General features: G+C 40.4%; 2 gene segments (V, D, J or C); both read left to right on the top strand.

Moving 5' to 3' along the window:
- Positions 1–339: 339 nt before the first annotated feature.
- Positions 340–9,788, top strand: LOC134482093 (T cell receptor alpha variable 22-like). The segment is given in 2 exon segments: positions 340–451; positions 8,164–9,788. Coding segments are annotated over 2 exon segments (321 nt in total).
- A 527-nt stretch (positions 9,789–10,315) lies between these two features.
- On the top strand, positions 10,316–11,573 carry LOC134482205 (T-cell receptor alpha chain V region 2B4-like). The segment is given in 2 exon segments: positions 10,316–10,364; positions 10,913–11,573. Coding segments are annotated over 2 exon segments (477 nt in total).
- The last annotated feature ends 15,001 nt before the right edge of the window (positions 11,574–26,574 follow it).

The raw sequence follows: 26,574 nt of genomic DNA on the forward strand, positions 1-26,574 counted from the left end.
CCATCTCTCTCCTTCTATGGTGACCTCCCCTCCCTTCATCTTCCCTGTGTCTCCATTACATTTTGCTTGCCTTGCTCTTCCCATCTCGAGTGGCTCTCCCCAGCCACACGTTCCCTTGTACCTTTCTGGCCTCTGTGGTGACTCCAGGTCACACACTTCCGTCTGAAGGTGTGGAGTTAGGAGCCTCTGCAGTTTCCACTGAGGTTAGGGCTTCAGGACTTCAGGGGCAGAACATGTGGCCTTTGCTTTTCTGGGTCTCAGTCAGCTCATTTACAAGAATCTTTTCTGGTTCCATCATCTAACCGCAACGTTTATGACGCCGTTTTCCTCTGCATTGAAGAATATTCCATACTATGTAGGCACCACAGTTTCATTATCTATTCATCAGATGAAGGACATTTATGTTGTCTCCGTTTCCTAGTTACCATGAGGGGAGCAGCAGTGGACACACGTAAGCATCTGTGGAGAGGGACAGAGACCAAGAAGTGGCATAGCTGGGTCCTGTGGTAGATTGAGCGTTCGTGTTTTAAGGATTCTCCACACTGGTTTCCAGAGGAGCTGCACCAATCGTTATCCCCTGAGAATGAGTGCAGGTTCCTTTACCCTCTATGCAACCTCCCCAGCATTTGTTGTGGGGTGTTTTCTAGATTTTACATATTCTGATTGGTGTCAGATGAGATCTCAATTTGTTTTAATTTGTATTTTCCTAATTTCTAAGGTTAATGAACAATTTTGAGATTTTTAAAGCCATTTTGTTTCTTCTATTGAGAACTCTGTCTAGACACTCTTCTCTTCTGACCATTGGCATTTCCTCCAACAGGAAGTGAAGGCTTGGTTCAATGAGGCTTGTGAGGATGGCCTGAAATCACGTTTGTTGTTGGTGTCAGTCCACTAGGGGGCACTGCAGGGTTCCTAAAATTACTTTTTTTTTTTTTTTTAATCAGTAAACATATTATATTGTAAAGGACAAAAAATAAAATACTCAGTGATAGATCTTAGAAGAGCAATAAAATAATATAAAATACAGAATAACTTTGCTACAAGACATAAATAATAAGCACTCATTAGATGTGTAATTAGATAGTAATGAGACATGTAAAATAAAATTATGAATTATTCTATTCATATTTGTGCTCTACTTACAAAAAACTAAAATGCTAAATGTTATTCCAGAGTCTGCTCATACCACCGCTCTTAGGTCTCATTCGTGTTCTTTTCATTAATAACTTTGGTGTTAATAAAATGAGTAGCTGTTAGGAGCACTTTAGAGCACTTGCAAAGGACCTGGATTCAGTACTGAACACCCACACTAGACAGCCCACAAACATCTGTAATTTCAGTTCTAGGAAATCCGATGCCCTCTTCTCATCTCTGTGGGCAACTAAATGCATCATATGGCATATAAAAACTCACACAGGAACAAAGGCATACACTTAACTAAAAATAAACATTTTACAAATATAATATCCTTATTAGCTTGATGTGTATTCTTTCAGAACAACAAAATAAAAATCATTTAGAATTAATTATATGTGCATTTTTTTTAGTTGAATGATTGCCAGTTCTATTTAGTTTTACCTAATAATATATGTGGACTGTTTTTAAATAATTGGTTTTATACTATTCATATAATTCTGCAACTTTAACTGTCTATCTGGGTATTCTACCTTAATGCCAAAGAAATAATGGTCAGTTATACTACTGCTATAATCCCATTATATGGTTAAAGTGTACAATATTTAGCCAGCCATTCACAAACTGGCACTTGTCTCTTTATATTATCTCAATGCTTACATATATTTGATTCTTTAATCCTTAATTGATGCATGAAAACATAAAATTTGAAGCTTGAAAAATAGATCCAAGGATAAGAGCACTGACTGCTCTTCCACAGACCTGGGTTTGATTCCCAGAATCACATGACTCAGAACTGTCAATAACTCCATTTTCAGAGGATCAGACATGTTCTTCTGGCCTCTATGTGTACCAAGCACACCCATACTGTACTTACATTCATGCATGCAAATACTCATACTCATAAAAAATGACTATTTTAAAAATAAATATATTTTACAAAAATATGTAATAACAAGATATCATGTAATATTTTATATTTATATACATTGTAATACATTCCTAAAACTGTTGAACTGGGTTTTTTAATTTAATTTTACATGTTTGCTTTTCATCACACTCACTGCCCCCCTCCTGGTCACCCCTCCCACAATCCTCCCTTCCCTTTTCCTCTGAATAGGTGGAACCCCTTGGGTATCCCCCAACCCTGACATATCAAGTCTTTGAGAGGCTAGGGGCTTCCTCTCCCACTGAGGCCCAACAAGGTAGATCAACTAGAAGAACATATCCCACATACAGGCAATAGCTTTTAGGAGAGGCCCTGCTTCAGTTGTTCAGGACCCACATGAAGACCAAGCTGCACATTTGCTAAATATGTTCAGGGAGGCCTAGGTCCAGCCTGCGTATGTTCTTTGGTTGGTGGTTCAGTCTCTGAGGACCCAAGGGTCCAGGTTCATTGATTGTTTTGGTCCTCTCGTGGAGTTCCTATCCTCTTATGGGCAGCAATAAAGGAAGGATTTCAGTTCTCACAGATAGTTTATTAATGATACCAGATCTGGAAATCAGACTTGTGAGAAGAATGGCAACTGGTGTTGGTTCTAGTGGAGGTTAAAAAGGAAGCTGGAGACAACTGCTGCTGCCACGATGAAATGACTGACAGTAATAGAAACCAGAAAGAAACAGCAAGTCCTTTATTCACCCCTTTATTTTTCTGGCTTCATATATTAACCCCTATTTGTAGAATGTTAGAGGGTGCAATATTAGGATTCACTAAAGAAACAAAAACAAAATTTTGTATGAATCTATGTATAAATACATTGTGCATAGATACATAAACACAAATAGACAGAGAGAGAAGTAATTAATGGAGTTGACTTACGAGATTACAAAGGCTGACTCTAGTTATAGGAGTTGGAGATCCAGGGATACAGAAAGCAGGGTCAATCACAGTCCAAAGGGCTCAACTAGGAAAACTGATAATGTTTTATCCAATAATGAAGACTTAAGAATTCCATCATTGCTGGGGCTAGAAAGATAGCTCAGTGCGTGACCCCTACATGGCAGTTCACCATTGCCTGTGACTCCAGTTCCAGGAGATCTTAAACCTTCCTACAGACGTGGATAAACCAATTCACAGATTAAAAAAATAAATAAATCATTTCTAAAAAAGAATAAAGATAAAAAGAAAAGAGAAAGAACAAAGGAAGAAAAGAAAGAAAGAAATCATTCCATCATTTCAAGTCCCAGAGTACAAAGAGAGGAAATTCTGGGGTTTTGGTATCCATAATCCAGAATATGGAGGGGTTGGAGAATGGATGAGACTTGACCTTTGCTGAGCCCTTTTTAATCTTTCTCATCGCCAACCAGTTGCATAATAGTCACAATCTAGAGATAGACATAATGCTTTATAGGTGTTCTAGGTATTTTCAAATCCAATTGATATCTAAATTTCTGCATCATTTGTATCAGGTATTAATGCATATATGTTATTTCCATATTCCCAACACTAACTTCACTCATGGATTAGAGACGGGGATGCTTGGAGCTAAGTAATGTCTCGTCATGATGATGTGGCAATTATACTAGTTGACAATTAGAAGTACCATAAGGTTTATAAAATGAAATTTCTCCAACCATTTAATAATCTTTTAAAATTTATTTTACTGTTCTTTTTTTTATGATATGTCCACACGGGGATCCATGTGCTATTGAGCATGTAGAAGGCCAGAGGGCAACTGGTGGGCATGAGTTCTCTCCTTCTACCACGTGGGTCTCAGTGATTAGATTCAAGTCAGCAGATTTGATGGCAAGTGTCCTTACCTGCTGAGTCATCTCACTAGCCTTTAAATTTATTTTAAATTGATATATGAAATAAAATTTTTATCTATCTATGCAGTAGTACATAATTTTGAGTAACAAGGTAGACTATCTAACACTTACATCAGGATAAGCATTCAATTCAAACTGTTTTCACTTTTATGGTAAAATCTTTCAAACTCCTTCCTTCTATATTTCTGTTTCTTAAAAGCAATGCATATCACTGCTATCTTCAATTACATTTTAAATAGAAGGCATATTTTAAATTTTATAACAGCTCTTAGCAATGCCTTCAGATGATTGGGTTATATTATAATGTTGTGAAATCATAGACTTAAATATATTTCACATGCTATAATCTAGTCTATGACTGATGTGCAGATTACCTCATATTTGGTCATATTCTACAAATCACTTTGTGAATTTATTCGATTTAACCCTACTAGTCTTCATTTTTCATTTTCTGATAGAAATAAATATTCTAGACTTGTTTTTGAAGATTCATTTATTTTTATGTGTATGAATGTTTTTTTCTGTCACATGTATACTACATGTGTGTCTGGTGTCAGCAAATACTAGAAGAAAGGGTCAGATTCCCTAGAACTGAAATTATAGATGGTTATGAGCCTCTATGTGAGTAATGTGAACCAAACCATTGTCTGTTTCAAAAGCAAGTTATTTTAACCGCTTCAAAGTCATTTCTCCAGCCCCAGCCAGATGCCTTATATGTATCTGTGTATGTATTCTGCCCGAGACTTGGTAGCAGACACTTATCTAAGAAATTGTAATTTCTTTTTGTGGAAAATTGTGCTCAAAAATGCCTGCTGTTATTTATTTGGTCAGTTATTGCCACTTTTATAATACAAAGTATTCAAGTCAATTTTCCCACTAGGTCATTAATTCAAATGTTAAAGTTCTCATAAGTACTTGCTACTTGGCAAACACTGGCAAATTATTTCTTGTACTGAAACACACTTGTACTGAATCACACGGTACAAATATATGGCTAAGATAGTATCAGTGTACAAGACCAATGAACTTTCTTCCAGTAATGTCTGACACATTTTTGCATGGCTGCAGGAATGTGAACCTAACTGGGAGTGGTGAGGTAATGAAGAAATGACAGATAGATGGACAGACAGAAGGGCAGATGTACAGAAAGCTGGGATTGTGGTCTGGACTTTTGGATAGAGAAATCTTTGCACACTCAAAGCTCTGCATTTTTATAGAGTTGAACAGAGTGGTGGAGTTATTGCATAGAACTGAACAAGGAGGCAAGGTGAACAGGGAAGCAGAGTTTATATTTTACCACTGGATCAAGGAGACAGGTTTAGTTAATTTAAGTAGGAGCAGTCTCTGTAGAGGAGCAGTCTTTAGTCTATGAACCTCTCAGGGGTTTGTGCAAGCTATGGTGGACATTTACGTTACACAGTATCAATGCTTGTGCTCAGCACCCCCAAATCAAGTCTTCAATAGTTCATTCTGAGCCTCACTCTAGTTGAGGTGTGCTTCGCCATTTCCCTTTGGGTCTGAGGTTAAGGTCTTGACATGCCCATGCCCAAGGCAAAATCAGATTCGCTAAGGACCTCACACACGCATGGCTTCCTTCATTCCTCACAAAGGTTCCTCTACCTCCCAATAGCATCACAGGCTGTCAATGAAACATTTTCCAGTGCAAGGTGTGGGGGAAGCTTTTAGCACATTTCATATTCAAGTTATGTCCAACTGATAATGCAAAATCCATTTGGTTCTTCTCCAAAAGTTTCCAGGATTTTAACTGCTCAAAGGTTAAGTTCGTGGTCCCTAAAACTCAAGGCAATCACAACTGTAAGTTTCTGTTAAAAACAAACAGAAAAAGAGTTATACTTCCAAGACACAATAACAGGGAAAGGATAAGGAGAAACTGAACCTACGGCAGGGCAAAAGCACATGAGGCAGGCTTTTAAAAAGTCTAGAACCTGTCTGTCCTCCTGTACACTGGATGGTATGACATGAGCACAAAGATCAGGAAGAACTCCACCTCCACAATGTCGCTAGCTGAAGTGCACATGGCCACTCTTGAGCTTCTTTTGCTAGTTCCCTGAAGCTTCTTCCCTCAACAGACAAACTATCATTCTTGCTTCTCCTATTTTTGGGTTTCTATTGAGTATTAGCCTCCAATCTCATAGTATCACACATCACCCTGTGGGTGAGCCTGAAATAAATGACCATGCCACATTCTGCCTGGTATTTCCATCTCCTTGGAAACCTTCATGAAATCAATGCTTTCAGATTCTGAACTCGACAAAGCTGCATCATGTGAATTACACTAAAGTTTTCAATGACGTAAGCTGTACTTACAGAGACCCACCTAAACCTCAGGTGCAGTGGCCTGAGGTCTTTGATGACTGAACACTGGAATATGAATCCTAGGAAAATAATTCCCAGGGGGCGTTGAACAAATTTTCTTCTCAGTGGAAAGAGGATTCAAATGTCATGGTTGTTGTTTCTTTTTTTTTTTAATTAACTTGAGTATTTCTTATATACATTTCGAGTGTTATTCCCTTTCCCAGTTTCCAGGCAAACATCCCCCTCCCCCTTCCCCTTCTTTATGGGTATTCCCCTCCCCATCCTCCCCCCCTTGCCGCCCTCCCCCCAACAATCTAGTTCACTGGGGGTTCAGTCTTGGTAGGACCAAGGGCTTCCCCTTCCACTGGTGCTCTTACTAGGCTATTCATTGCTACCTATGAGGTCAGAGTCCAGGGTCAGTCCATGTATAGTCTTTAGGTAGTGGCTTAGTCCCTGTAAGCTCTGGTTGCTTGGCATTGTTGTTCATATGGGGTCTCGAGCCCCTTCAAGCTCTTCCAGTTCTTTTCTCTGATTCCTTCAACAGGGGTCCTATTCTCAAATCAGTGGTTTGCTGCTGGCATACGCCTCTGTATTTGCTGTATTCTGGCTGTGTCTCTCGGAAGAGATCTACATCCGGCTCCTATCGGCCTGCATTTCTTTGCTTCATCCATCTTGTCTAATTGGATGGCTGTATATGCATGGGCCACATGTTGGGCAGGCTCTGAATGGGTGTTCCTTCTGTGTCTGTTTTAATCTTTGCCTCTCTATTCCCTAATAATAACCTAATTTCTAAGGTTAATGAACAATTTTGAGATTTGTAAAGCCATTTTGTTTCTTCTATTGAGAACTCTGTCTAGACACTCTTCTCTTCTGACCATTGGCATTTCCTTCAACAGGAAGTGAAGGCTTGGTTCAATGAGGCTTGTGAGGATGGCCTGAAATCACGTTTGTTGTTGGTGTCAGTCCACTAGGGGGCACTGCAGAGTTCCTAAAATTACTTTTTCTTAAGTCACCCTGAGGTTTGAAGCACTGAGAAGAGACATAAGGACATAAGGTAATCCATTCCCAAAGCAAGAGGTACAGGCGATGAGGTGTAGTTCACCTGGGTCATTAAAGCTCAATCATTCTGTAGACAGCCACAGATCTCTAGAGCCTGTTTTCTGGATCCGTGGTTATATAAATCTATTTTAAGAATAATTCTCTGAATGTATATAAACAAAATAGAATTACTAGGCACTATGACAATGGACACTCAAGAGAAAATTACTTTTTTAAAAAATTTCTGTTAGGTTTATGTCTATAATTCACCAAACTCAAAAAACTGGAATTATTCCAATAAAATTCATATCACACACATGTGAATGAACATACACACACACATACACACACACACACACGCACACCCACACACACGATTAGTTTTTCCACCAGCATTCTGTATTTATGCATTCTCCTTCCTCAACATCCTCACCCCCTCAAACTCCTTATATTACATTAGAAACACAGTGTCCTGGGCTCTACATCAATGTCCTCCACAGTCCTGGAGCAATGACAGTGCAGAGTCATGAGTTGGAGGTGGGTGGAGTTTCTTGTTCAGATGAATGAGGGAGCTCAGTGACTCAGAGAGAACCTGTAGTCTGTGAGCACAAGTTGTCTGGGCACAAGACTGACCCCCTTCAGAGCTGGAGAGAAGACATCCCAGCAAGTGGACAGGGGCCATGGAGAGGAACCTGGGAGCTTTGCTAGGGATTCTGTGGGTGCATATTTGCTGTGAGTTGTGCTAAGATAAGTTCCTATTAGGGATTCTCCAGAAATGTCGGTGATGGAGGGGGAGAAAGTAGATGAAAATCTCCTGTGCATTCATCCTCATGGCGTCTCCTGGGTATCTGACTGGTGGGGTGGATACCTCTCTTTGATTCTGGTTTGCTTTTCTGTTTCCAACAGGGACGAGAGGAGATAATGTCCAGCAGAGTCCTTCAGCCCTGAGTCTCCACGAGGGAACCAGTCCTGCTCTGAGATGTAATTTTTCTACCACCATGAAGAGTGTTCAGTGGTTCCTACAGAATCCCCGGGGCAGCCTCATCAATCTGTTCTACCTGGCTTCAGGAACAAAGGAGAACAGGAGGTTAAACTCAACATTCGATGCTAAGGAGTGCTACAGCACCCTGCACATCAGTGATGCCCAGCTGAAGGACTCAGGCACCTACTTCTGTGCTGCTGAGGCACAGTGCTCCCAGTGAGCCTGCAGCCTGGCCCCAAACTGCAGCTGACTGTGCTGCTACAACCCCTGGCACAGGCAGACTCTGCAGGAGGCTTTGCACAGCTGTGGCTTCATCAGATCTCCACAAATTACAAAGATGTGAGGAAACATAAAAATACCACTGTAGTTCCCACTTACATTCTGACTGACATGACACTGACTTCTAGAATGCTAAATGCTGAGAAATATCAGCATGCATGATCAAAATATGCCCCTTTATTTTTTCAGTTTATGTTAATGTCATAGAATATAAACCTCTCTTACATATTGGAGAATCATTTGGGTCATTTGTTAAAATTCGAAACTGAAAGCAACTGTTTTCATCCTTTGTTTAAAGAGCACAAGACAATACTTTGAGCTAATCTGCACAATATGAAGTTGATAAATTAATTAATTCATCTAATAAATTAAGTGGTAGAAAGGCAAGAGAAATCTTATTATTAGATCAAGACATTATAGAAATGTCTTGATATTTTAAATATATAGTACATTTAATTCTGCAGTGGAAAACAAATATTTCATATCATAATTAGGAGCCAAAAGATAAAATAAAACTAGGAAGATGTATTTGCAATTTATGTCACAATAACACTTATAGCCATTGATTCTACCTTATGTGCAAAACTTTTCATTAAAACACTGCTTTCAAAAGAAAAGAGTGTGGAAACATTCTAAATATCATACAGTAGGGGACTGATTTATTATACAATAATTAAATGTGAACCAAATAACTGGTTTATTTTCTGAGGGTTGACTGATTATATTCCACAGTTGAAAACTCTGGCCTGTCCTTGTCTTTGTAGGGAACTGGGAATCAGCCATGCCATTCATCCACGCATCATCTCTCCATTGTTGTTTTCACTCAGGAACAGCAGCTGTGTGACTACAACAGCAACTGGATGGCCTTTCATTTTCTTTCTAGAGCTTCACAGATTAACTGAAACCTTGTGATTCATTCGGCTTCATCCCCATTGTAACTCCACTTCCTTAAAATATATATTATCTGGGCTTCTCAGACAATAAATAATCCCTAAGGGTCAATAAGACTTGTGTGGGACTGTTAAGAAGTTATGTCAACATCCACATAAGGATCCAGTCACCTCACAGAGGTCACAGATAGCAGCCATCCTAACCCTTGCTTCCGCATTTCATTTTGCTTATTTTTGTTTGTTTTACTTTGCTTTTGGCCGGGGCGGGGGGAGGGGGGAGGCTACAAGGGAGGAAGATGGATACGAAGTGCCCTGGATATGAATGGAATTGGTTTACATGATGTGAAATGTAGAGAATGAATAATAATAATAAAACTCAGAAACAAAAACTAAACTGAAAAATGGATTTAATGAAGATGCCCGAGGTGATAAGAGTTAGAGTTATGCTGTCCAAAAAACAACAATAACAACAAAAACAAAAACAAAAACCAAAAAAACAAAAAGAAAAACCAAACTCATTCAGCTTTCCATTGCAGACTTTTCATAGGTGACTTTTTAGTGCAGGTGACTACTTATGAGTGAAACCTGCTATTACAGAGAGAGAGGACAACATCTGCTAAGTGTAAACACACAAGCTCACCTATCCCCCGCACCCCCACCTCATCCTAACTTTCATGAGTCCACAAGATGGCAGTGTTTTCTTTGGGATCTTGAGCAAAGATCTCAAGAGGGAGAGAAGTGGGGGATGGGGTGGAGTGGGGGAAGAAGAGTACAGGAAGAGGAGGAGGGGGCAAAGAAAGGGCTGGCAGAAAGGCTTAGTGCTTCTGAGGTCACGAAAAGATTCTTTTTCTAGTTGCCAACTTAGAGTTGAGGATTTCAGTTCTCAGTGAAGAGGGAGGAGGCGAGAATGAAATCCTTGAGTGTTTCACTAGTGGTCCTGTGGCTCCAGCTAAATGGTAAGTTTGGAAATTCCTTTGGGATCCAGGTGTGAGATGTAAAGTTCTTGCCTGCTCCAGGCAAATGGTAGAAATTCATGTCTGGGACCGAACTTACGAACTAAGCAAAGCTAGAGCCCTGCCCTGAGCAGATTCCTGAGAAGGGCTTGACCTTTTCAAAGAACTTGTCCCCAGAAGACTGTTGCCTCCTTGTTTAAGGAGAATATCTTGCAGTTTAGAGATTCACCTTATGTCCTTGGGCACTTCCCAGTACTCCCCCGCCCTAAGCTTCAGTTCCTGCTTCAATTCCTGCTTCTGAGCTTTAAATGCTGTACATTCCTCTCAATAAACAGACCTTGACAAGGACACTGCTTGGTCTTGCTCCTCTTTCTCACCCTTTATCCCTCAGGTATGGGTCCCTCTCGACCCCCACAAATAATGGGGTCCCCGCTGGCGGGGGCAAACTCAGGTATTTTAAATCTCCAATTAGGAAGTGAGAAGCCCATGGAAAAGTGTTAGAATCCATATGCATCTAGTCTTGATTGTGTGACCTTTGTCTTTCTGCACAGGGGTGAGCAGCCAGCAGAAGGTGCAGCAGAACCCAGAATCTCTCACTGTTCCAGAGGGAGCCAGGACCTCTCTCAACTGCACTTTCAGCAATAGTGCTTCTCAGTATTTCGCATGGTACAGACAAGATCCTGGGAAAGAACCCAAGGAGCTAGTGTCCATCTTCTCCACTGGTGAAAAGGAAGAGGGCAGAGTCACAATTCGTGTCAATACAGCCAGCCTACATGTTTTTCTGCACATCAGAGACTCCCAGCCTGGTGACTCTGCTCTCTACTTGTGTGCAGTGAGCACACAGTGCTCCCCAGGCACCTGCAGCCTGCATGCAAACCTACTGTGCAGTACCAGCCCTGACATAGGTCACAGACCACACTGCGGAGACATTCTGTTTCCATTCTATTCTACATGCTGTGGGACTTATGAACAGGAATAGAGAGGCCTTGATTGTCCTGGAACATATTTTAACATTAAGAAAAAAAGTAATCCTGATAGAAAAGGCACATTACTAGTTTGGGTAAATATTTTCCACTTTTTTCTTCTTACATGTGGATGGTTATAAAATAATGCACACACTACTAATGAGCATATTTTGTCGAGCTGGAAGATAAAACACATGGCCATAAGGCTGACCACATACCATGCCATAAAGACAACCATAAACTCTACAGCCCTGTGCTTTTAAAAATCTTTCAATAAAAATAATTGTTTTCTAATTTTTGAAAACTAGCTTACAATGTAGCAGGTTTCTCTATGGCAGTTTCCTACACATTTACTTTTGGTTGACCCATTCCCAAGCTTGTCCCCTCTACCATTTCCTCGTTCCCCAGTCTACCTTGTGCTCCATTACCGCCCTAGTCGTCTCCCTGAGTGCCCCTTTCACTTTATGTGCAGCTTTCTACACACAGTCATAGTCACATGAGTACATAGATATAAAAATTAGAAACTAAGATTCATATACACTTTTCTATATGAGGACAGAATAATTCATTACAGTATTTTCATGTGAATTCTATAATTTTATTTTTCTCCATTGCTTAATTACACACACATACACATACACACATAAACACACACACACATACACACACACACACATATATATATATATATATCCACCAAATTTTCACTATTCATTCTTTTATTGATGAATATCTAAGAAGCTTTCATTCCATAGCAATTTTGAACAGAGTGGAAATAAGCAGAGTTGAGCATGTATCTCTTTAGTGAGGTGCCACAACGTCCTTCAGATATATTTATCCAGAAATTACATAGATGGAACCTGTAAGTCTTCCTCTTTTAGCTTCATGAGAATACTTCCCACTGATTTCCACAGTTGTTACATCAGTTTAATGTTTCCATCAATTTCTCCGGACTCTAGTTTTCCCTCTCTATATTCCTCCTAGTTGACCCACCCTCTCCTCCTCCTCAGACACACTTGTCCATTTCTTTTGAGAAAAGAGTTGGCCTTCCAGGGACAGCAACCAAACACAGAATGGTAAGTTACAAAAGAACCAGGCAGAAACCTCCATATCAGATCTCGAAAAGACAACACAATAGGAGGCAAAGGATCTAATGGGCAGTCAAAAGGGACAGTGACACCCACACTTCCACTGTTAGGTATCCCACAAAAACACCAAACTAAGAATCCTAATATATTTGTGGAAGACCAAGAACAGACACATGCAAGCTCCATGATTATTGCTTCAGTCCCTGTGAGCCCCTCAGAGCCCTGGTTAGTTGGTTCTGTGAGCCATTTTTTCCATTGTGCCTTCAATTACTTTGGCTCTACCACTCTTCCTCCCCTACTGGGCTCAGACATTGGCTCCAATGTGAGGAACCCAGTGGAGAGCTCCAGTGTGAGTCATCCCTCAGACTAATGTTTGCCTATTAATCTCTACATCTCCTCACATCAATTACTGAAGAACTCCTCTCTCATGATGACTGGACTTCTTGGTTTCAGAAGATGTCTGGTTTAAGGTTTGTATCTTTCTTTACTAGAAATCCTCACAAGGGTCACCTTAGTAGAATCTGGGAGTTTCTACTACACTAGATTTTTACATTGTCCCTGTGATGCACTCCAGCTCCAGTTATCTCCTACCATATTCTCTCCCCCCCCTCAACATGTGATGCCTCCTGTTCTCATCCTACCTCACCCTCAGTATACCATTAGATATGTTCTACTTCCTCCTCCCAGGAGGATACATGAATCCATCTCAGTGCCCTCCTTTTTCCTTATCTTTTCTGGGTCTGTGACTTGTCTCATGATTATCCCTTTTAGCTAATCTATTTTTATACATGAGTACATACCGTGTTTTTCTTTCTGGGTCTTGGTTACCTCATTTAAGATGATTTTTGCTTCTGGTTCAATTCCTTTGCCTGAAATTTTTATGTTTTCATTTTCTTTTACAGAGGAGTAGTAACCCACTGTGTAAATGAACCACATTTTCTTGATCAAATCTTTGATTGAGGGACAACTAATTTGTTTCCAGTTTCTGGCCATTATGAATAAAGCTTCTAAGAACATAATGGAACAAGTGCCCTTGTGGCAGGATAGAACATCCTTTGGATATTCCGGTGGTATAGTTGTGTCTTAAGGCAGATGGATTTCCAATTTCCTGAGAAACAATCATATTGATTTCCATAGTGGTTGTGTAAGTTTGCACTCCCACCAGCCATGGAGGAGTGTTCCCCTTGCTCCATGTCCTTGGCAGCATGAGATGACATGTTTTGAGTCATTCTGATAGGTGTAAGATAGGATCTCAGAGTCTTTTTCATTTGTATCTCCCGTATAGCTAAGGATGTTGAATATTTAAGTGTTTCTTGGCCGTTTAAGATTCCACTATAGAGAATTCTCTGTTTCTATCTGAATCTCATTTTTAAATTGGATTATTTTGTTTGTTGATGCCTAGTTTCTTGTGTTCTCTATGCATTTTAGATATTAGCCCTCTGTAAGATGTAAAGTGTGTAAGAATCTTTTCTCATTCTTCAGGCTCCACTTCTGTCCTTCTTAAGGTTTCCTTTGATTTACACCAAGTCCCATTTAATAATTGTTGATCTTAGTGTCTGCACTATTGGGGGTCTGTTCAGAAATTATCTCCTAGGCTAACGAACTCACACGTATTCCCCCTATCTCTACTATGAGAGGATGTATCTGGTTTTATGTTTATATCTTTGATGCACTTGAAATTGAGTTTTGTATAGGGTGATAAGTCTAGAACTATTTAGATTCTTCCACAGACCAACATCCAGTTAGACAGCACCATTTGTTGAAAATTCTTTCATTTTTTTAAATTGTATATTTCTGACTTCTTTGTACAAAACAAGGAGTCCATACGTGTGTAGATTTATTTCTGTGTCTATGATTCCATTGCACTGATCAATGTATCTGTTTTTATATCAAAACCATGTGAGTTTTATTACTATAGATTTGTAGTTCACTTGAACCAGGAATTGTGATACATCTGGAAGCTCTTTTATTGTATAGGATTGTTTTGACTGTCCTGTGTATTTTCTTTTTCAATTTTGAACCTTATATGATTTTTCAAGGTCAGTAAAGAATTGTACGGAAATTTGATGGGTATTGCCTTAAATCTGTTAGATTGGATGCATCTTTTGGTAAGATGGATATTTTTATTATGTTTTTCCTATTGGTCCATGAACAGTGGAGATCTTTCTCTCTCCTGATATCCTCTTAATTTCTTTCTTCAATAACTTGAAGCTTTTATCATACAGGTCTTCACCTGATTCTGAGAGTCAAGGGGAAGAATCTTTCATTATTATACCTGTCCTGGTTTGATTTCTGTTGCTATGATAAATGATAAGGACAAAAATCAAACTAGAGGAGTATGCCTCCACTCAGAACATATACTGCCATGTAATTTCCCATACATGGATCCTAGGTTCTATCTTTAGATTTTTTCTGTTTAAAGTGACGTTGCTGCATAGGAGTGTATAATGGGTCACTGGAAGAAAAAATCATCTTAATGGAAGGTGAATAGTATTGCATGTATACAAAGCAATAGATATCATTTCATGAAGCCTTAGGATTGTAAATGATATTTACAAAGCTAGGTGTGTAATTCCTTCATGTGAGTTGTTGCTCAGGGAGGTCCCACAGGTCTCCACAGCAACAGACAGTATTGTCATTACTCTTTGCTATGTAACATAATTGATGGGATCCTACTGCTGAAGAGATCACATATTTCATATATAATGTAAGATATTTTCTTCTAGGTAGAAGGCTGCTAGGGGAGATATAGCATCATTGGAACTCTGGCTGTATATCCTTCTATGTGTTAAATGATCAACCTGCCAACAAGATGTGCCCACTGATTTAGTAGTGACATGGCTGTTTTAGGAGCAACCAACTATTTCTCATTAGATTTGAGACCTGTTCTTTGGGGAAAGGCATGCACATGCATGTCAGTCTGTACTAAAGTATATGTCTATGAAATAAAAAGGAAAGAAAATGTTATTTTAATAGGTAGGGTGTAATATGGGAACCCAGTGTTAATCTCATGTTATGAAAGAACTATCAAACTTGTGCATGAGGAAAGTTCAGATGGATTCACCATTTATACTTGAATGTTAGGAAACAAAGGTTTTGTTCAAAGGCTCGCATTTATAGACTACATTCAAAACTAAAAAAAGAATAAAAAATAGGAAACAGATGTGGCAAAAGTCAGAAAGAACAGCTTTGTGAGAAGACAAATTCCAATAAGGAGAAAAAACCTACTAAGACCAAAGGAAGGCTAGAAGGAGCTTCCACAGAAATATATTAGACCTGAAAGCCAGACTCATGAATGGAAGCATTGACACTTGAAAAACAGAGACTTTTTTTTAATCTTTATTAACTTGACTATTTCTTATTTACATTTCGATTGTTATTCCCCTTCCAGGTTTCCAGGCCAACATCCCTTAACCCTTCCTCCTCCTCTTCTATATGGGCTTCCCCTTCCCATCCTCCCCCCATCACCACCCTCCCCCCAACAATCATGTTCACTGGGGGTTCAGTCTTAGCAGGACCCAGGGCTTCCCCTTCCACTGGTGCTCTTACTAGGATATTCATTGCTACCTATGAGGTTAGAGTCCAGGGTCAGTCCATGAATAGTCTTTGGGTAGGGGCTTAGTCCCTGGAAGCTCTGGTTGCTTGGCATTGTTGTACATATGGGGTCTCGAGCCCCTTCAAGCTCTTCCAGTTCTTTCTCTGATTCCTTCAACGAGGGTCCCATTCTCAGTTCAGTGGTTTGCTGCTGGCATTCGCCTATGTATTTGCTGTATTCTGGGTGTGTTTCTCAGGAGAGATCTACATCCGGTTCCTGTCTGCCTGCACTTCTTTGTTTCATCCATCTTATCTAGTTTGGTGGCTGTATATGTATGGGCCACATGTGGGGCAGGCTCTGAATGGGTGTTCCTTCTGCCTCTATTCTAAACTTTACCTCCCTATTCCCTGCCAAGGGTATTCTTGTTCCTCTTTTAAACAAGGAGTGAAGCATTCACATTTTGGTCATCCTTCTTGAGTTTCAAGTGTTCTGTGCTTCTAGGGCAATTCAAGCATTTGGGCTAATAGCCACTTATTAAAGAGTGCATACCATGTGTGTTTTTCTGTGATTGGGATACCATCACTCAGGATGATATTTTCTAGTTTCATCCATTTGCCTATGAATTTCATAAGGTCTTTGTTTTTGACAGCTGAGTAATATTCCATTGTGTAGATGTACCACATTTTCTGTATCCATTCCTCTGTTGAAGGGCATCTTGGTTCTTTCCAGCTTCTGGCTATTATAAATAAGGCTGCTATGAACATAGTGTAGCATGTGTCTTTGTTATATGTTGAGGCATCTTTTGGGTATATGCCCAAGAGAGGTATAGCTGGGTCCTCAGGTAGTTCAATGTCCAATTTTCTGAGGAACCTCCAGACGGATTTCCAGAATGGTTGTGCCAGTCTGCAATCCCACCAACAATGGAGAAGTGTTCCTCTTTCTCCACATCCTCGCCAGCATTTGCTGTCACCTGGGTTGTTTATACCTTTTGTTTGTAAACCTTCTTGAGTTCTGTGGATTGTATCCTAGGTATTCTGTGTTTTTTTCTTGTTGCTGTTGTTCTTGTTTTGTTTTTTTTTTGTTTTGTTTTTTGGTTTTTTTTGTTTTTTGTTTTTTGGCTAATATCTACTTATTACTGAGTACATTTCATGCATATCATTTTGGGTCTGAGTTACCTCACTCAGGATGGCATTTTCTAGTTCCATACATTTGCCTGCAAAACGCATGATGTCCTCATTCTTAATAGCTAAATAGTGTTCTTTTGTATAAATGAACCACATTTTCTGTATCTGTTCTTCTGTTGTGGGACATCTGGGTTGTTTCCAGCTTCTGGCTGTCACAGATAATGCCCTATGAGCATAGTGGAACATGTACCCCTGTGGTGCGGTATCTTTTAGTACATGCACAAGAATGGTATAGCTAGGTTTTCAGGTAGATATATTTGCAGTTTTCTGAGGAACCTCCAGATTGATTTCCAGAGTGGTTGTAACAGTTTGCCATCCCACCAGCAATGGAGGAGTGTTCCTCTTTCTCCACATCTTTGCCAACATGTGTTGTCACCTGAGTTTTTATAACTTAGCCATTCTGATTGGTGTAAAGTGGAATCTGAGGGTTGTTTGGATTTGCATTTTTTTGATGACTAAGACTTTGAGCATTTCTTCATGGAGTTGTGACCTTGTATCATCTTTAAACTCTTTGGTTTATTTAGTGAATTTTGTGATGGTTCTTTTAAGTTCTATGGTATGAGGTTCATAGAGGTAGTTCTGGTTTTGGTGGATGTGGAACATACTGTCTTGATCTTTAATATTTTTATGGTTTTTTTTGTCATTAAAGTTGGGCATATAGACTTCTTTAATTGGTTGTTTATATTGTGATGATAGACTAGGCTGAGCTGGTACGCAGGATCTACCACTTTGACGAATCCGAGAGGTTGGCCAATACACAAGTAGGACTCAGTAGTCTAAGGTTGGTCCCTGGTAGTGGGTATGGGTAAGTTTCTAGGTGCATGCAAGAAATGTTAGGCATATTTGGCAGGCTGTATAAAGATTGGATTGACTCTTGAGCTTAGATATTAAGAATAAGAATTTTCTAAAGACGTTTCCTCTCCATGGCCCCAATGAACAAGCTCATAAGTTCTCCAGTTTCTGCTTGCGGTGAGGATCAAAGATTTCTTATCTTCAATTGTCTTTGCAGAGTGTCAGATTGTACATCTCTGAATCTTATCCAGACTTTTATTTCTCTTTGCTTAAAGCCCAACCTAGGGAAGTCTCCTCTCCTCTCTTACATTTTCAACACCACTGTTAGGATCCTTACTTTCTTTTTTCTTTTTTTCTTTGCTTTTTTTCGGAGCTGGGGACCGAACCAAGGGCCTTGTGCTTGCTAGGCAAGCGCTCTACCACTGAGCCAAATCCCCAACCCCTGGATCCTTACTTTCTTTCAGAAGTTTAAACTTTTGAGGTTTCATCTGGCTCTGTTGTTTACTTTACAACTCCCATTCTTTTGCATATCCCTCCTCTCACCTAGAAGCCACACCCTTGGTGCTTTGTTTCAGGTTCACAGTGGTGCAGGAAGTGCTGTGTGCTGGGAATTCTCCAGCTCTTCAGGGAAAACTGTTTATCTAATTACATACATTTTATTACAAGTCTCTCACAGGGAGGTGTGTATTTTACAAAGACTGTGCTTCAAGTGTAGTTCCACGCTTCTTTTAGCCACTTCCTAAGCCCATGCCTTGTTGCTTTCATTCTTCTCATTATTACAGAGTTTTTGAGACTTGTCTCCCCTTATGTCACAGGCAGGACTTAAACTCACATCCTCTTGAGCCTGAATCCCCTTTGGAATGTTAAGCATGTGCCATTCTGATTATCCCAGCCTCAGGGTTGATGTTTAGTCAGAAATGAACACTGTTATTGTCATGGATAATGTACTCTTGAAGAAAACAGTTTCAGTATCAACATCTTTCCCTCATCTGTTCCCTTTGTACTTGTTGATGTTGAAGGTCTGGTCAAACTGTATTTTGTGGATGCTTAGCTTTTCATGCACCAGCTTCGGCAAGATTTCAAAGCCAAACCTAGGACTGCTTAGGAGGCATAGAAGTCCTAGTGCTCACTGATATCTCCTGGGAATCCTGGAATGTGAAATACAAAGGGTTGTTCCTACAAAGGAATGAATGTAAAATCTGTTATTTGTCTGGAGGTCTGGGAGCAGAAGTGGTTAATAGCCTGGGGACCTTTACACTACCTGTGTAGCCAGAGACCACAGCAATCCGCTCCCCAAGTCCATACTTTATTATAAGCTGGTTTTCTCAGTCATTCACTGAATGCATCATTATAGAAGGTGTACCAGGTACTTTACCAAGAGTTTCAATGTTGTCATATCCAATCTTTAGTTTACTTTGTGCCTCAGTGATATATACATATATATATATATATATATATATATATATTATTGTGTATGCAGCATTGAGTTTATTACCACCAGTAAATCTTTCATCAAATTGTCCTGCAGTTAAATATGCATAAAAAAAATCAAATCAATGTCAGCTTACCAAAGTGAGGAACCAACACCTGCTACTAGTTGTTTTGATTCAAACTGCCTGCTTGCATCTACAATCTTTACTCCCCTGGATGTGGAGGCCTCGGAGTCCTGCAGGTCAGTTGTTTGCTGACTTGTTTCTATGTGGACCCAGTTCAGCTCGGGCACAGATATTCCCCTGGTGTGTATTGGTTTGATGACTATGTTAGATATGGAGATTGAGATAAACTGAAAGTCAGAGAGAAGGAAGAAAGGGGAGAGATGGAGAGGGGCGGGGGCCAGAAAGGAGAGTGAGAGAAACCATATCTGTGACATTCAAAGATCAACTTTACTCAACAAGACTTTATTCAAGAGAAGATAATAAAAAATTAGACAAATGAACAAGTTGCCTAGGTTTTATTTAGAGTTCAGGTGCCCAACATCTATCCTGCTCCAACCCAAGTAAAGTTGTTTACACACAAATGTGCTCTTGGCTCCAAATGGAATGAAGAATTCTGGGTCTTTCTAGGCTCTTGTCTAGAAAAAACAGTCTGTCTGTCCAGCCATTTGTAAGCCTTGAAGGTGTATTTGAATGGGAGTGACAACTGATAGAATTGTGCTGTAGATAAGACCCTCCCTTAGGTTTCCATGGCTGACATTTCATAGTGATTTTTCAGAGCAGTTGGCTAACTGCCTGTGTGCTATACTTATTTTTACAGAGAAAGGAGACATCTGCTAAGTGTGTACACACAAGCTCACCTCACTCCCAATCCTGATCTGGGCAAATGTCTCTTGAGTACTCCAGCTGAACTATCAGGGAGTTTTACTTGTATTAGTAGTTACATTAGAAGAATTTACAGTTTGACTCTTTCTTTGGTAACTATCATGAGCCCACAGGTGGCAGTGTTTTATAGGGATCCTGAGTAAATTCTCCAGTGGGAGTGAAGGGAGAAAGGGTTGGGCAGGAAGAGGAGGGAGGGGTAGAGAGAGGGCAGGAGGAAAGGCTTGGTGCTGTTTAAATGGTGAAGACTCACTTTTCTGATTGCTAGCTCAGCTGCTTTCATGGTTCCTAAAGTAGGAAATGTGGAAACTTGTATGTGATTTTATGAGTTCAGGGTTGAGAATCTGAAATCCTCAGTGAAGAGAGAAGAGGAGAGAATGAAATCCTTGAGTGTTTCACTAGTGGTCCTGTGGATCCAATTAAACTGTGAGTTTGGGAATTTCTTTGGGATACAGGTGTGATATGTAAAGTTGTTGCTTATTCCAGGCTAATGGTAGAAACACAGATGCTCTTAATCTCTAGTTAGATGGTAGAAACACAGATGCTCTTAATCTCTAGTTAGATGGTAGAAACACAGATGTTCTTAATCTCTAGTTAGATGGTAGAAACACAGATGCTCTTAATCGCTAGTTAGATGGTAGAAACACAGATGTTCTTAATCTCTTGTTAGCGGTCAGAGACCCATGGAAATGGAATGTTAGCATCTGTATGTATCCAGTCTTGATTGTGTGACCTTTGTCTTTCTTCACAGGGGTGAGCAGCCAGGAGAAGGTGCAGCAGAGCCCAGAATCCCTCATTGTCCCAGAAGGATCCATAGCTTCTCTCAACTGCACTTCCAGTGATCGTAATTTTCAGTACTTCTGGTGGTACAGACAGCATTCTGGGGAAGGCCCCAAAGCCCTGATGTCCATCTTATCTAATGGTGAAAAGAAAGAAGGCAGATTCACAGCTCACTTCAATAAAGCCAACCTGCATGTTTCCCTGCACATTAGAGACTTCAAATCCAGTGACTCTGCTCTCTACTTCTGTGCAGCGAGTGAGTGCACAGTGCTCTCCAGGCACCTGCAGCCTGCACCCAAACCTACCTTGCCTTGTTAAGATCTAACAGAGAGCACAGACCACACAGAAAGAAACTCTATTTCTATTCTGCATATGTGCAAGTGTTGTAAAGAGGAGTTGACTGGTAAAAACTTGAACATCTTAAAAAGAAGCAATCCTTAAGGGAAAGGCAAATTACTGGTTTGGTTGAATATTTTCCACTTTTCTCTTCTCACATGCTGGTGGTTATAGAACAATTATATACTCTTAATGTGTATGTCTTGTTGAGGTGCAAGATGAGCACATGGCCACCAGACTCACCCCATATCATTCCATAAAGGCAACTATCAACTCTACAGCACTCAGCCTTCAATGACTTTTAAAATATTTTAGTAAAAATTGTTTACTAAGTTTTAAAAATCAGCTTACATAGTAGCAGGTTTCCCTATGGCAGCTCCAGACATATTTACTTTCGGTCAACCTGTCCTAAAGCTTTTCTCTTCCGTTACCTCCCTCTTTTTCATTCCCACCTAAGCCTCCTTGTGCCTGGTATCTCCTCTTCCACTTCTGTATCTCGTGTTCTATTTCCTTCCCATTCTCCTTCCTATGCTTCCCTTTCCCTCTCATTGGGAGTTTTCTAATGTCCTGGTGTCTACACATAACACTCTCCTATTCACATGAGTGAATACAGATAAAAACCAGAAGCTAAGATTTGCACGTGCTATTCTCTCTGAGCCCAGATAACTCACTTATTATGGTATGTTCAAATTGTGTACATTTCAGGCAAATTCTATAATTTTATTTTCTTTATTGCTGAATAATATTCATTCATCTGTCCGTTTGTCTATTGAGAGACATCTCTACCAAACTCTTCTTATCCATTCTTCTGTTGGTGAACATCTAGGCTGTGTTTATTCCCTAGGAATTTTGAATAGAGCAGCAATAAACAAGGTTGAGCAAGAGTCTCTGTAGTAGGATATAGACCTTTAGATAAGTGCCCTGGAATTACATAGCTGGACCACATAACACTTCCTCTTTTAGGCTGATAGGGGAGCTGACAGTGGAGCTGCACTGGTGATTGTGTCTGTGTGAGAAGCCTTGCAAGCACCTCCCCCACAGGTTGAAGCTCAGAGGGACAGTGGACACTCAGAGGAGTGTCTCTGAAGAGTCACATGCTTCTGTCCTTCTCCTGTATTTTTGATGCTAGTTCTCTGTGTTTATGTGAAATTCTGATGCACAACTGGTTCGCTGAATTTCCTTTCTAGTCATCACAGCCAGATCCCATTTCTGCTGTTCGCTATCTTAATGACAACCTCATTCCAGCACGAGACACAGCATTGACAGAAGAGCACACACACATTCGCGGAGACTGTGAAAACTGCAAGAACTTCAGCTACGGCTCTTAAAGGTGTTTTGTAAATGCTGCCCTCAGGAACTCTTGTGGATTCTGACCTGACTCACATGTCAGTTTCACTCTAAGCTTGAACCAGGGTTGATAGAACTCCTTGGTCACAAGTCAGGATTTTTTACAAATGGCCTTGCTTGCCTATTGGGTCATCACAGAAAGGAAGAAAATAATTCAGCATGAGAGCTGCCTTATCATTTTCCAGCTGCATAATGGCAGTTTCCCCAGCACCTGCAGCTGACCTGGAACCCTTTGGCTGAGTCCTGGGAAGCCCAGGGAAAGAAAGACTGCAGAACTGTCCTAGGTCCTTATGGATGTAACAACACCCTCACCCCATCCTTATAAGGAGCCACTGCCACCCTTTCCCCACACAGACACTTTCCTATGGAGAGAATCTGTCCTTTACTGTTTTGGAATAAAGAGCCCAGCCTGTAGACATCAGCCTCTAGTCTCCTTTCCTGCCTTCTGTCTCCCTTCAGGACCTCAGAAATCTAACAAGAGTTCAGTAAGGGCAGAGACTACAACAGCATTGCAGTCCAGCAGTGCACACACCTCACCACTGAAGCCATGCTCTCTTAGCAAGAAGATGGGGCTACCAGCAGATGTCAGGGTTCCTCTTCCTCAGATATTGACTCAGATGCATACTCTGGTTTGAAATCAGAGAGATGGGGGAAAGGAGCAAGGAGGACATATGGTTGAGGAGAGAAGGGTGGGGGAATGGGGAGGGTGGTGTCTGAACTCACTTCTGAGATCTTCAAGGCAGATACTCAGAAACCAACCAACCTGAGCAGGCCTGGAGCTTGTCCTTTGGGATCTGATCTTCATAGGGAAGAATGCACAGATTCCTGGGGGTGTCGATGGTGACACTGTGGCTGCAACTGACAAGTGAGTTTGGGTTTCCAGTGAGGGGAATAGGGACAACAAAATTCATAGCCCACATGCATGTGAGGTGAAGCCTTATTAATAATATGGAAATACAGTTTGAAAATGTAACCACTAACTGTTCTCTGGCCTGTGTTTCTACGTAGGGATGAACAGTCAAGTAGCAGAAGAGAATCCTTGGGCCCTGAGGATCCTCGAGGGTGAAAATGTCACTGTGAACTGTAGTTACAAGACATCCTTAACTGCCCTACTGTGGTACAGACAGGACTCAGGCAGAGGTCCTGCCCTGCTAGTGTTAATAAGTTCCAATGAGAGAGAGAAGCACAGCGGGAGACTAAGAGCCACCCTTGACACCTCTAGCCAGAGCAGCTCCCTGTCCATCAGTGCTGCTCAGTCTGCAGACACTGCTGTATACTTCTGTGCTACAGATGTACAGTGTGAGGCAGGCACCTGAAGCCCTGACACAAACCCTCAGAGCTGCTTCCTAGACCCCAACTGTGGGTGAAATGCTTCTGTGTCATTTGAATGTAATGCTTTTAAATTTGCAATTTTTAAACTTTCTTTTCATAACCAGAGTTGCAAGGAAAAGACACAGGAAATGGATACTTGATATCCTGAAATTCCAGGAAGGAGGTGGTACTGACCTCCACTGTAGTTATACAGAACTACACTGGTTTAGGCAAGATCTTGGGAAATGGCCAGGTTCCTCTTCAGCTTATATTCCACTGCTGATAAACCAAAACCAAACCAAACCAAACCAAACCAACAAAAACAAAACCACACACACACACACACACACACACACACACACACACACACACACACCATAACACAAAACAAGACAGAAAGGCTTAAATCCACAGTGTCAAAAGAAGAAAGATCTCTACACAACACTATATCTAAGCTCGAAGACCACTGTGCCTTCTTAAACATCTGCATGTAAGCTGTGGTCTTAGAATAAGGACAGAAACTTCCTTGTCATCTGTTCTCCCTGTATTCTGAGCCTCCTTCCAAGTGGTATCATGAACAATATTCCCATGATTTAGTCAGAAGACAGATTCTTTTCAGTTTCATTCTCTGTCCCAGACAGTTGCTTGTTCATGTACATAGGTCTACACAACTTCCTGTATATGAGTCTCAAAGCTACAGGTAGGGTAGGGAGGAGCAGGATTCTAGTACTGGGGGTCATGCAAGGAAACTGCACTCACAGACTTACTTTTCTGAAACATGATTATATATTACTCATAATAATTTAGTAACATGATTATAAGTGAAAATTCTATTTTTCATGCACTTTTGAAACCAAGCTGACTTTGAGGCTCATTTCTGTATTATTTTCAAATTATTGGAAAGAATTCTGTATTGTTAGTACCTTTATTTCCTCAATTCAATCCTTCCTTCATTAACATCAATTTAAAGCAATGGCCATGGTAAGACATGTCCTTCAGTTAGGTAACGCCAAAGGATGTTTTTCACAGCACATCTTTTCATATTTTAAAACATGATGCACCTCCTGCACATGAGCCCAGTCTCTTCTACCTACCGGACTTCATTCCACCTAAGATACTTTCAACCTCTAGGCCCGACTTGCTCATACATCCTCTCTCCTGTCACAACCTGCTCTGTCCACATTAGACACAGAACTAGCAAAAGACCATATGCCCAGTTACAATTGCAAAACTGCAAATGACATAAAAGATCAAGCCATCATCTCCATTTTAAAAACCTACCAGTCCTACAGAAACATTAGCCAATGAGAATTACTTTAATAAATCCATGACAAAGAATTTAAAAGAACAGCTATAAACTTCATCAAAGAGTTCTAGGCATTTAAGAAAGACGCAGGCATTAAAAATTCCAGATCAATTAAATTCAGGAAAAATAACTCAGGAGAATAAATGCCTGAGTGATACCCAAGAAAACATAAACATTTCCTCATGGAAATGAGGAAGACAATTCAGGAATTGAAAATGGAATTTAATGAAGAAATAGAAACATTGGGGGGATGTTTGAATGAATGAATTTGGAGTTGAAAATCCAATAACTGAACTAGAATACTCAAAGGGAATCCTTGCAAGTAGATTGAATCTAGTAGAAGACAAAAATACCAGGACTAAAAATTTTCTAGCAGAAAATCTAGACCACATAAAAAAGGAATATTAAAGATTTTAAAACACTCAGGAAAAGAATATGCAAGAACTGTGGGACACTGTGAAAAGACCAAGTCTAGGCAGAAATGAGGGAGAAATCCCAAATCAGTGCCATAGACCAAGTCTTCTGTAAGATCATAGAAGAAAGTTTCCGCAGACTAAGGGAAGACATACTCATAAACATGAAAGAAGCACACAGATCATCCAGATAAGACCAGACAAGAATATCCCCATGGCATATCAATGTTAAAACATTAAAGATATGGAACAAAAAAGTGTATTGAAAGTTAAAATAGAAACAAACAAACAAAAACCACAAGTCACAAATACAGGAAAACATCAGAATAGCAACTAATTTCTTTTTTTTTTTTTTTTATTAACTTGAGTATTTCTTATATACATTTCGAGTGTTATTCCCTTTCCCGGTTTCCGGGCAAACATCACCCTCCCCCCTCCCCTTCCTTATGGGTGTTCCCCTCCCCACCCTCCCCCCATTGCCGCCATCCCCCCAACAGTCTAGTTCACTGGGGGTTCAGTCTTAGCAGGACCCAGGGCTTCCCCTTCCACTGGTGCTCTTACTAGGATATTCATTGCTACCTATGAGGTCAGAGTCCAAGGTCAGTCCATGTATAGTCTTTAGGTAGTGGCTTAGTCCCTGTAAGCTCTGGTTGCTTGGTATTGTTGTACGTATGGGGTCTCGAGCTCCTTCAAGCTCTTCCAGTTCTTTTTCTGATTCCTTCAACGGGGGTCCTATTCTCAGTTCAGTGGTTTGCTGCTGGCATTCGCCACTGTATTTGCTGTATTCTGGCTGTGTCTCTCAGGAGCGATCTACATCCAGCTCCTGTCGGCCTGCACTTCT

The sequence above is a fragment of the Rattus norvegicus genome, chromosome 15 (assembly GCF_036323735.1).
Source record: "Rattus norvegicus strain BN/NHsdMcwi chromosome 15, GRCr8, whole genome shotgun sequence".
In the NCBI taxonomy this organism is placed as follows: Eukaryota; Metazoa; Chordata; class Mammalia; order Rodentia; family Muridae; genus Rattus; species Rattus norvegicus.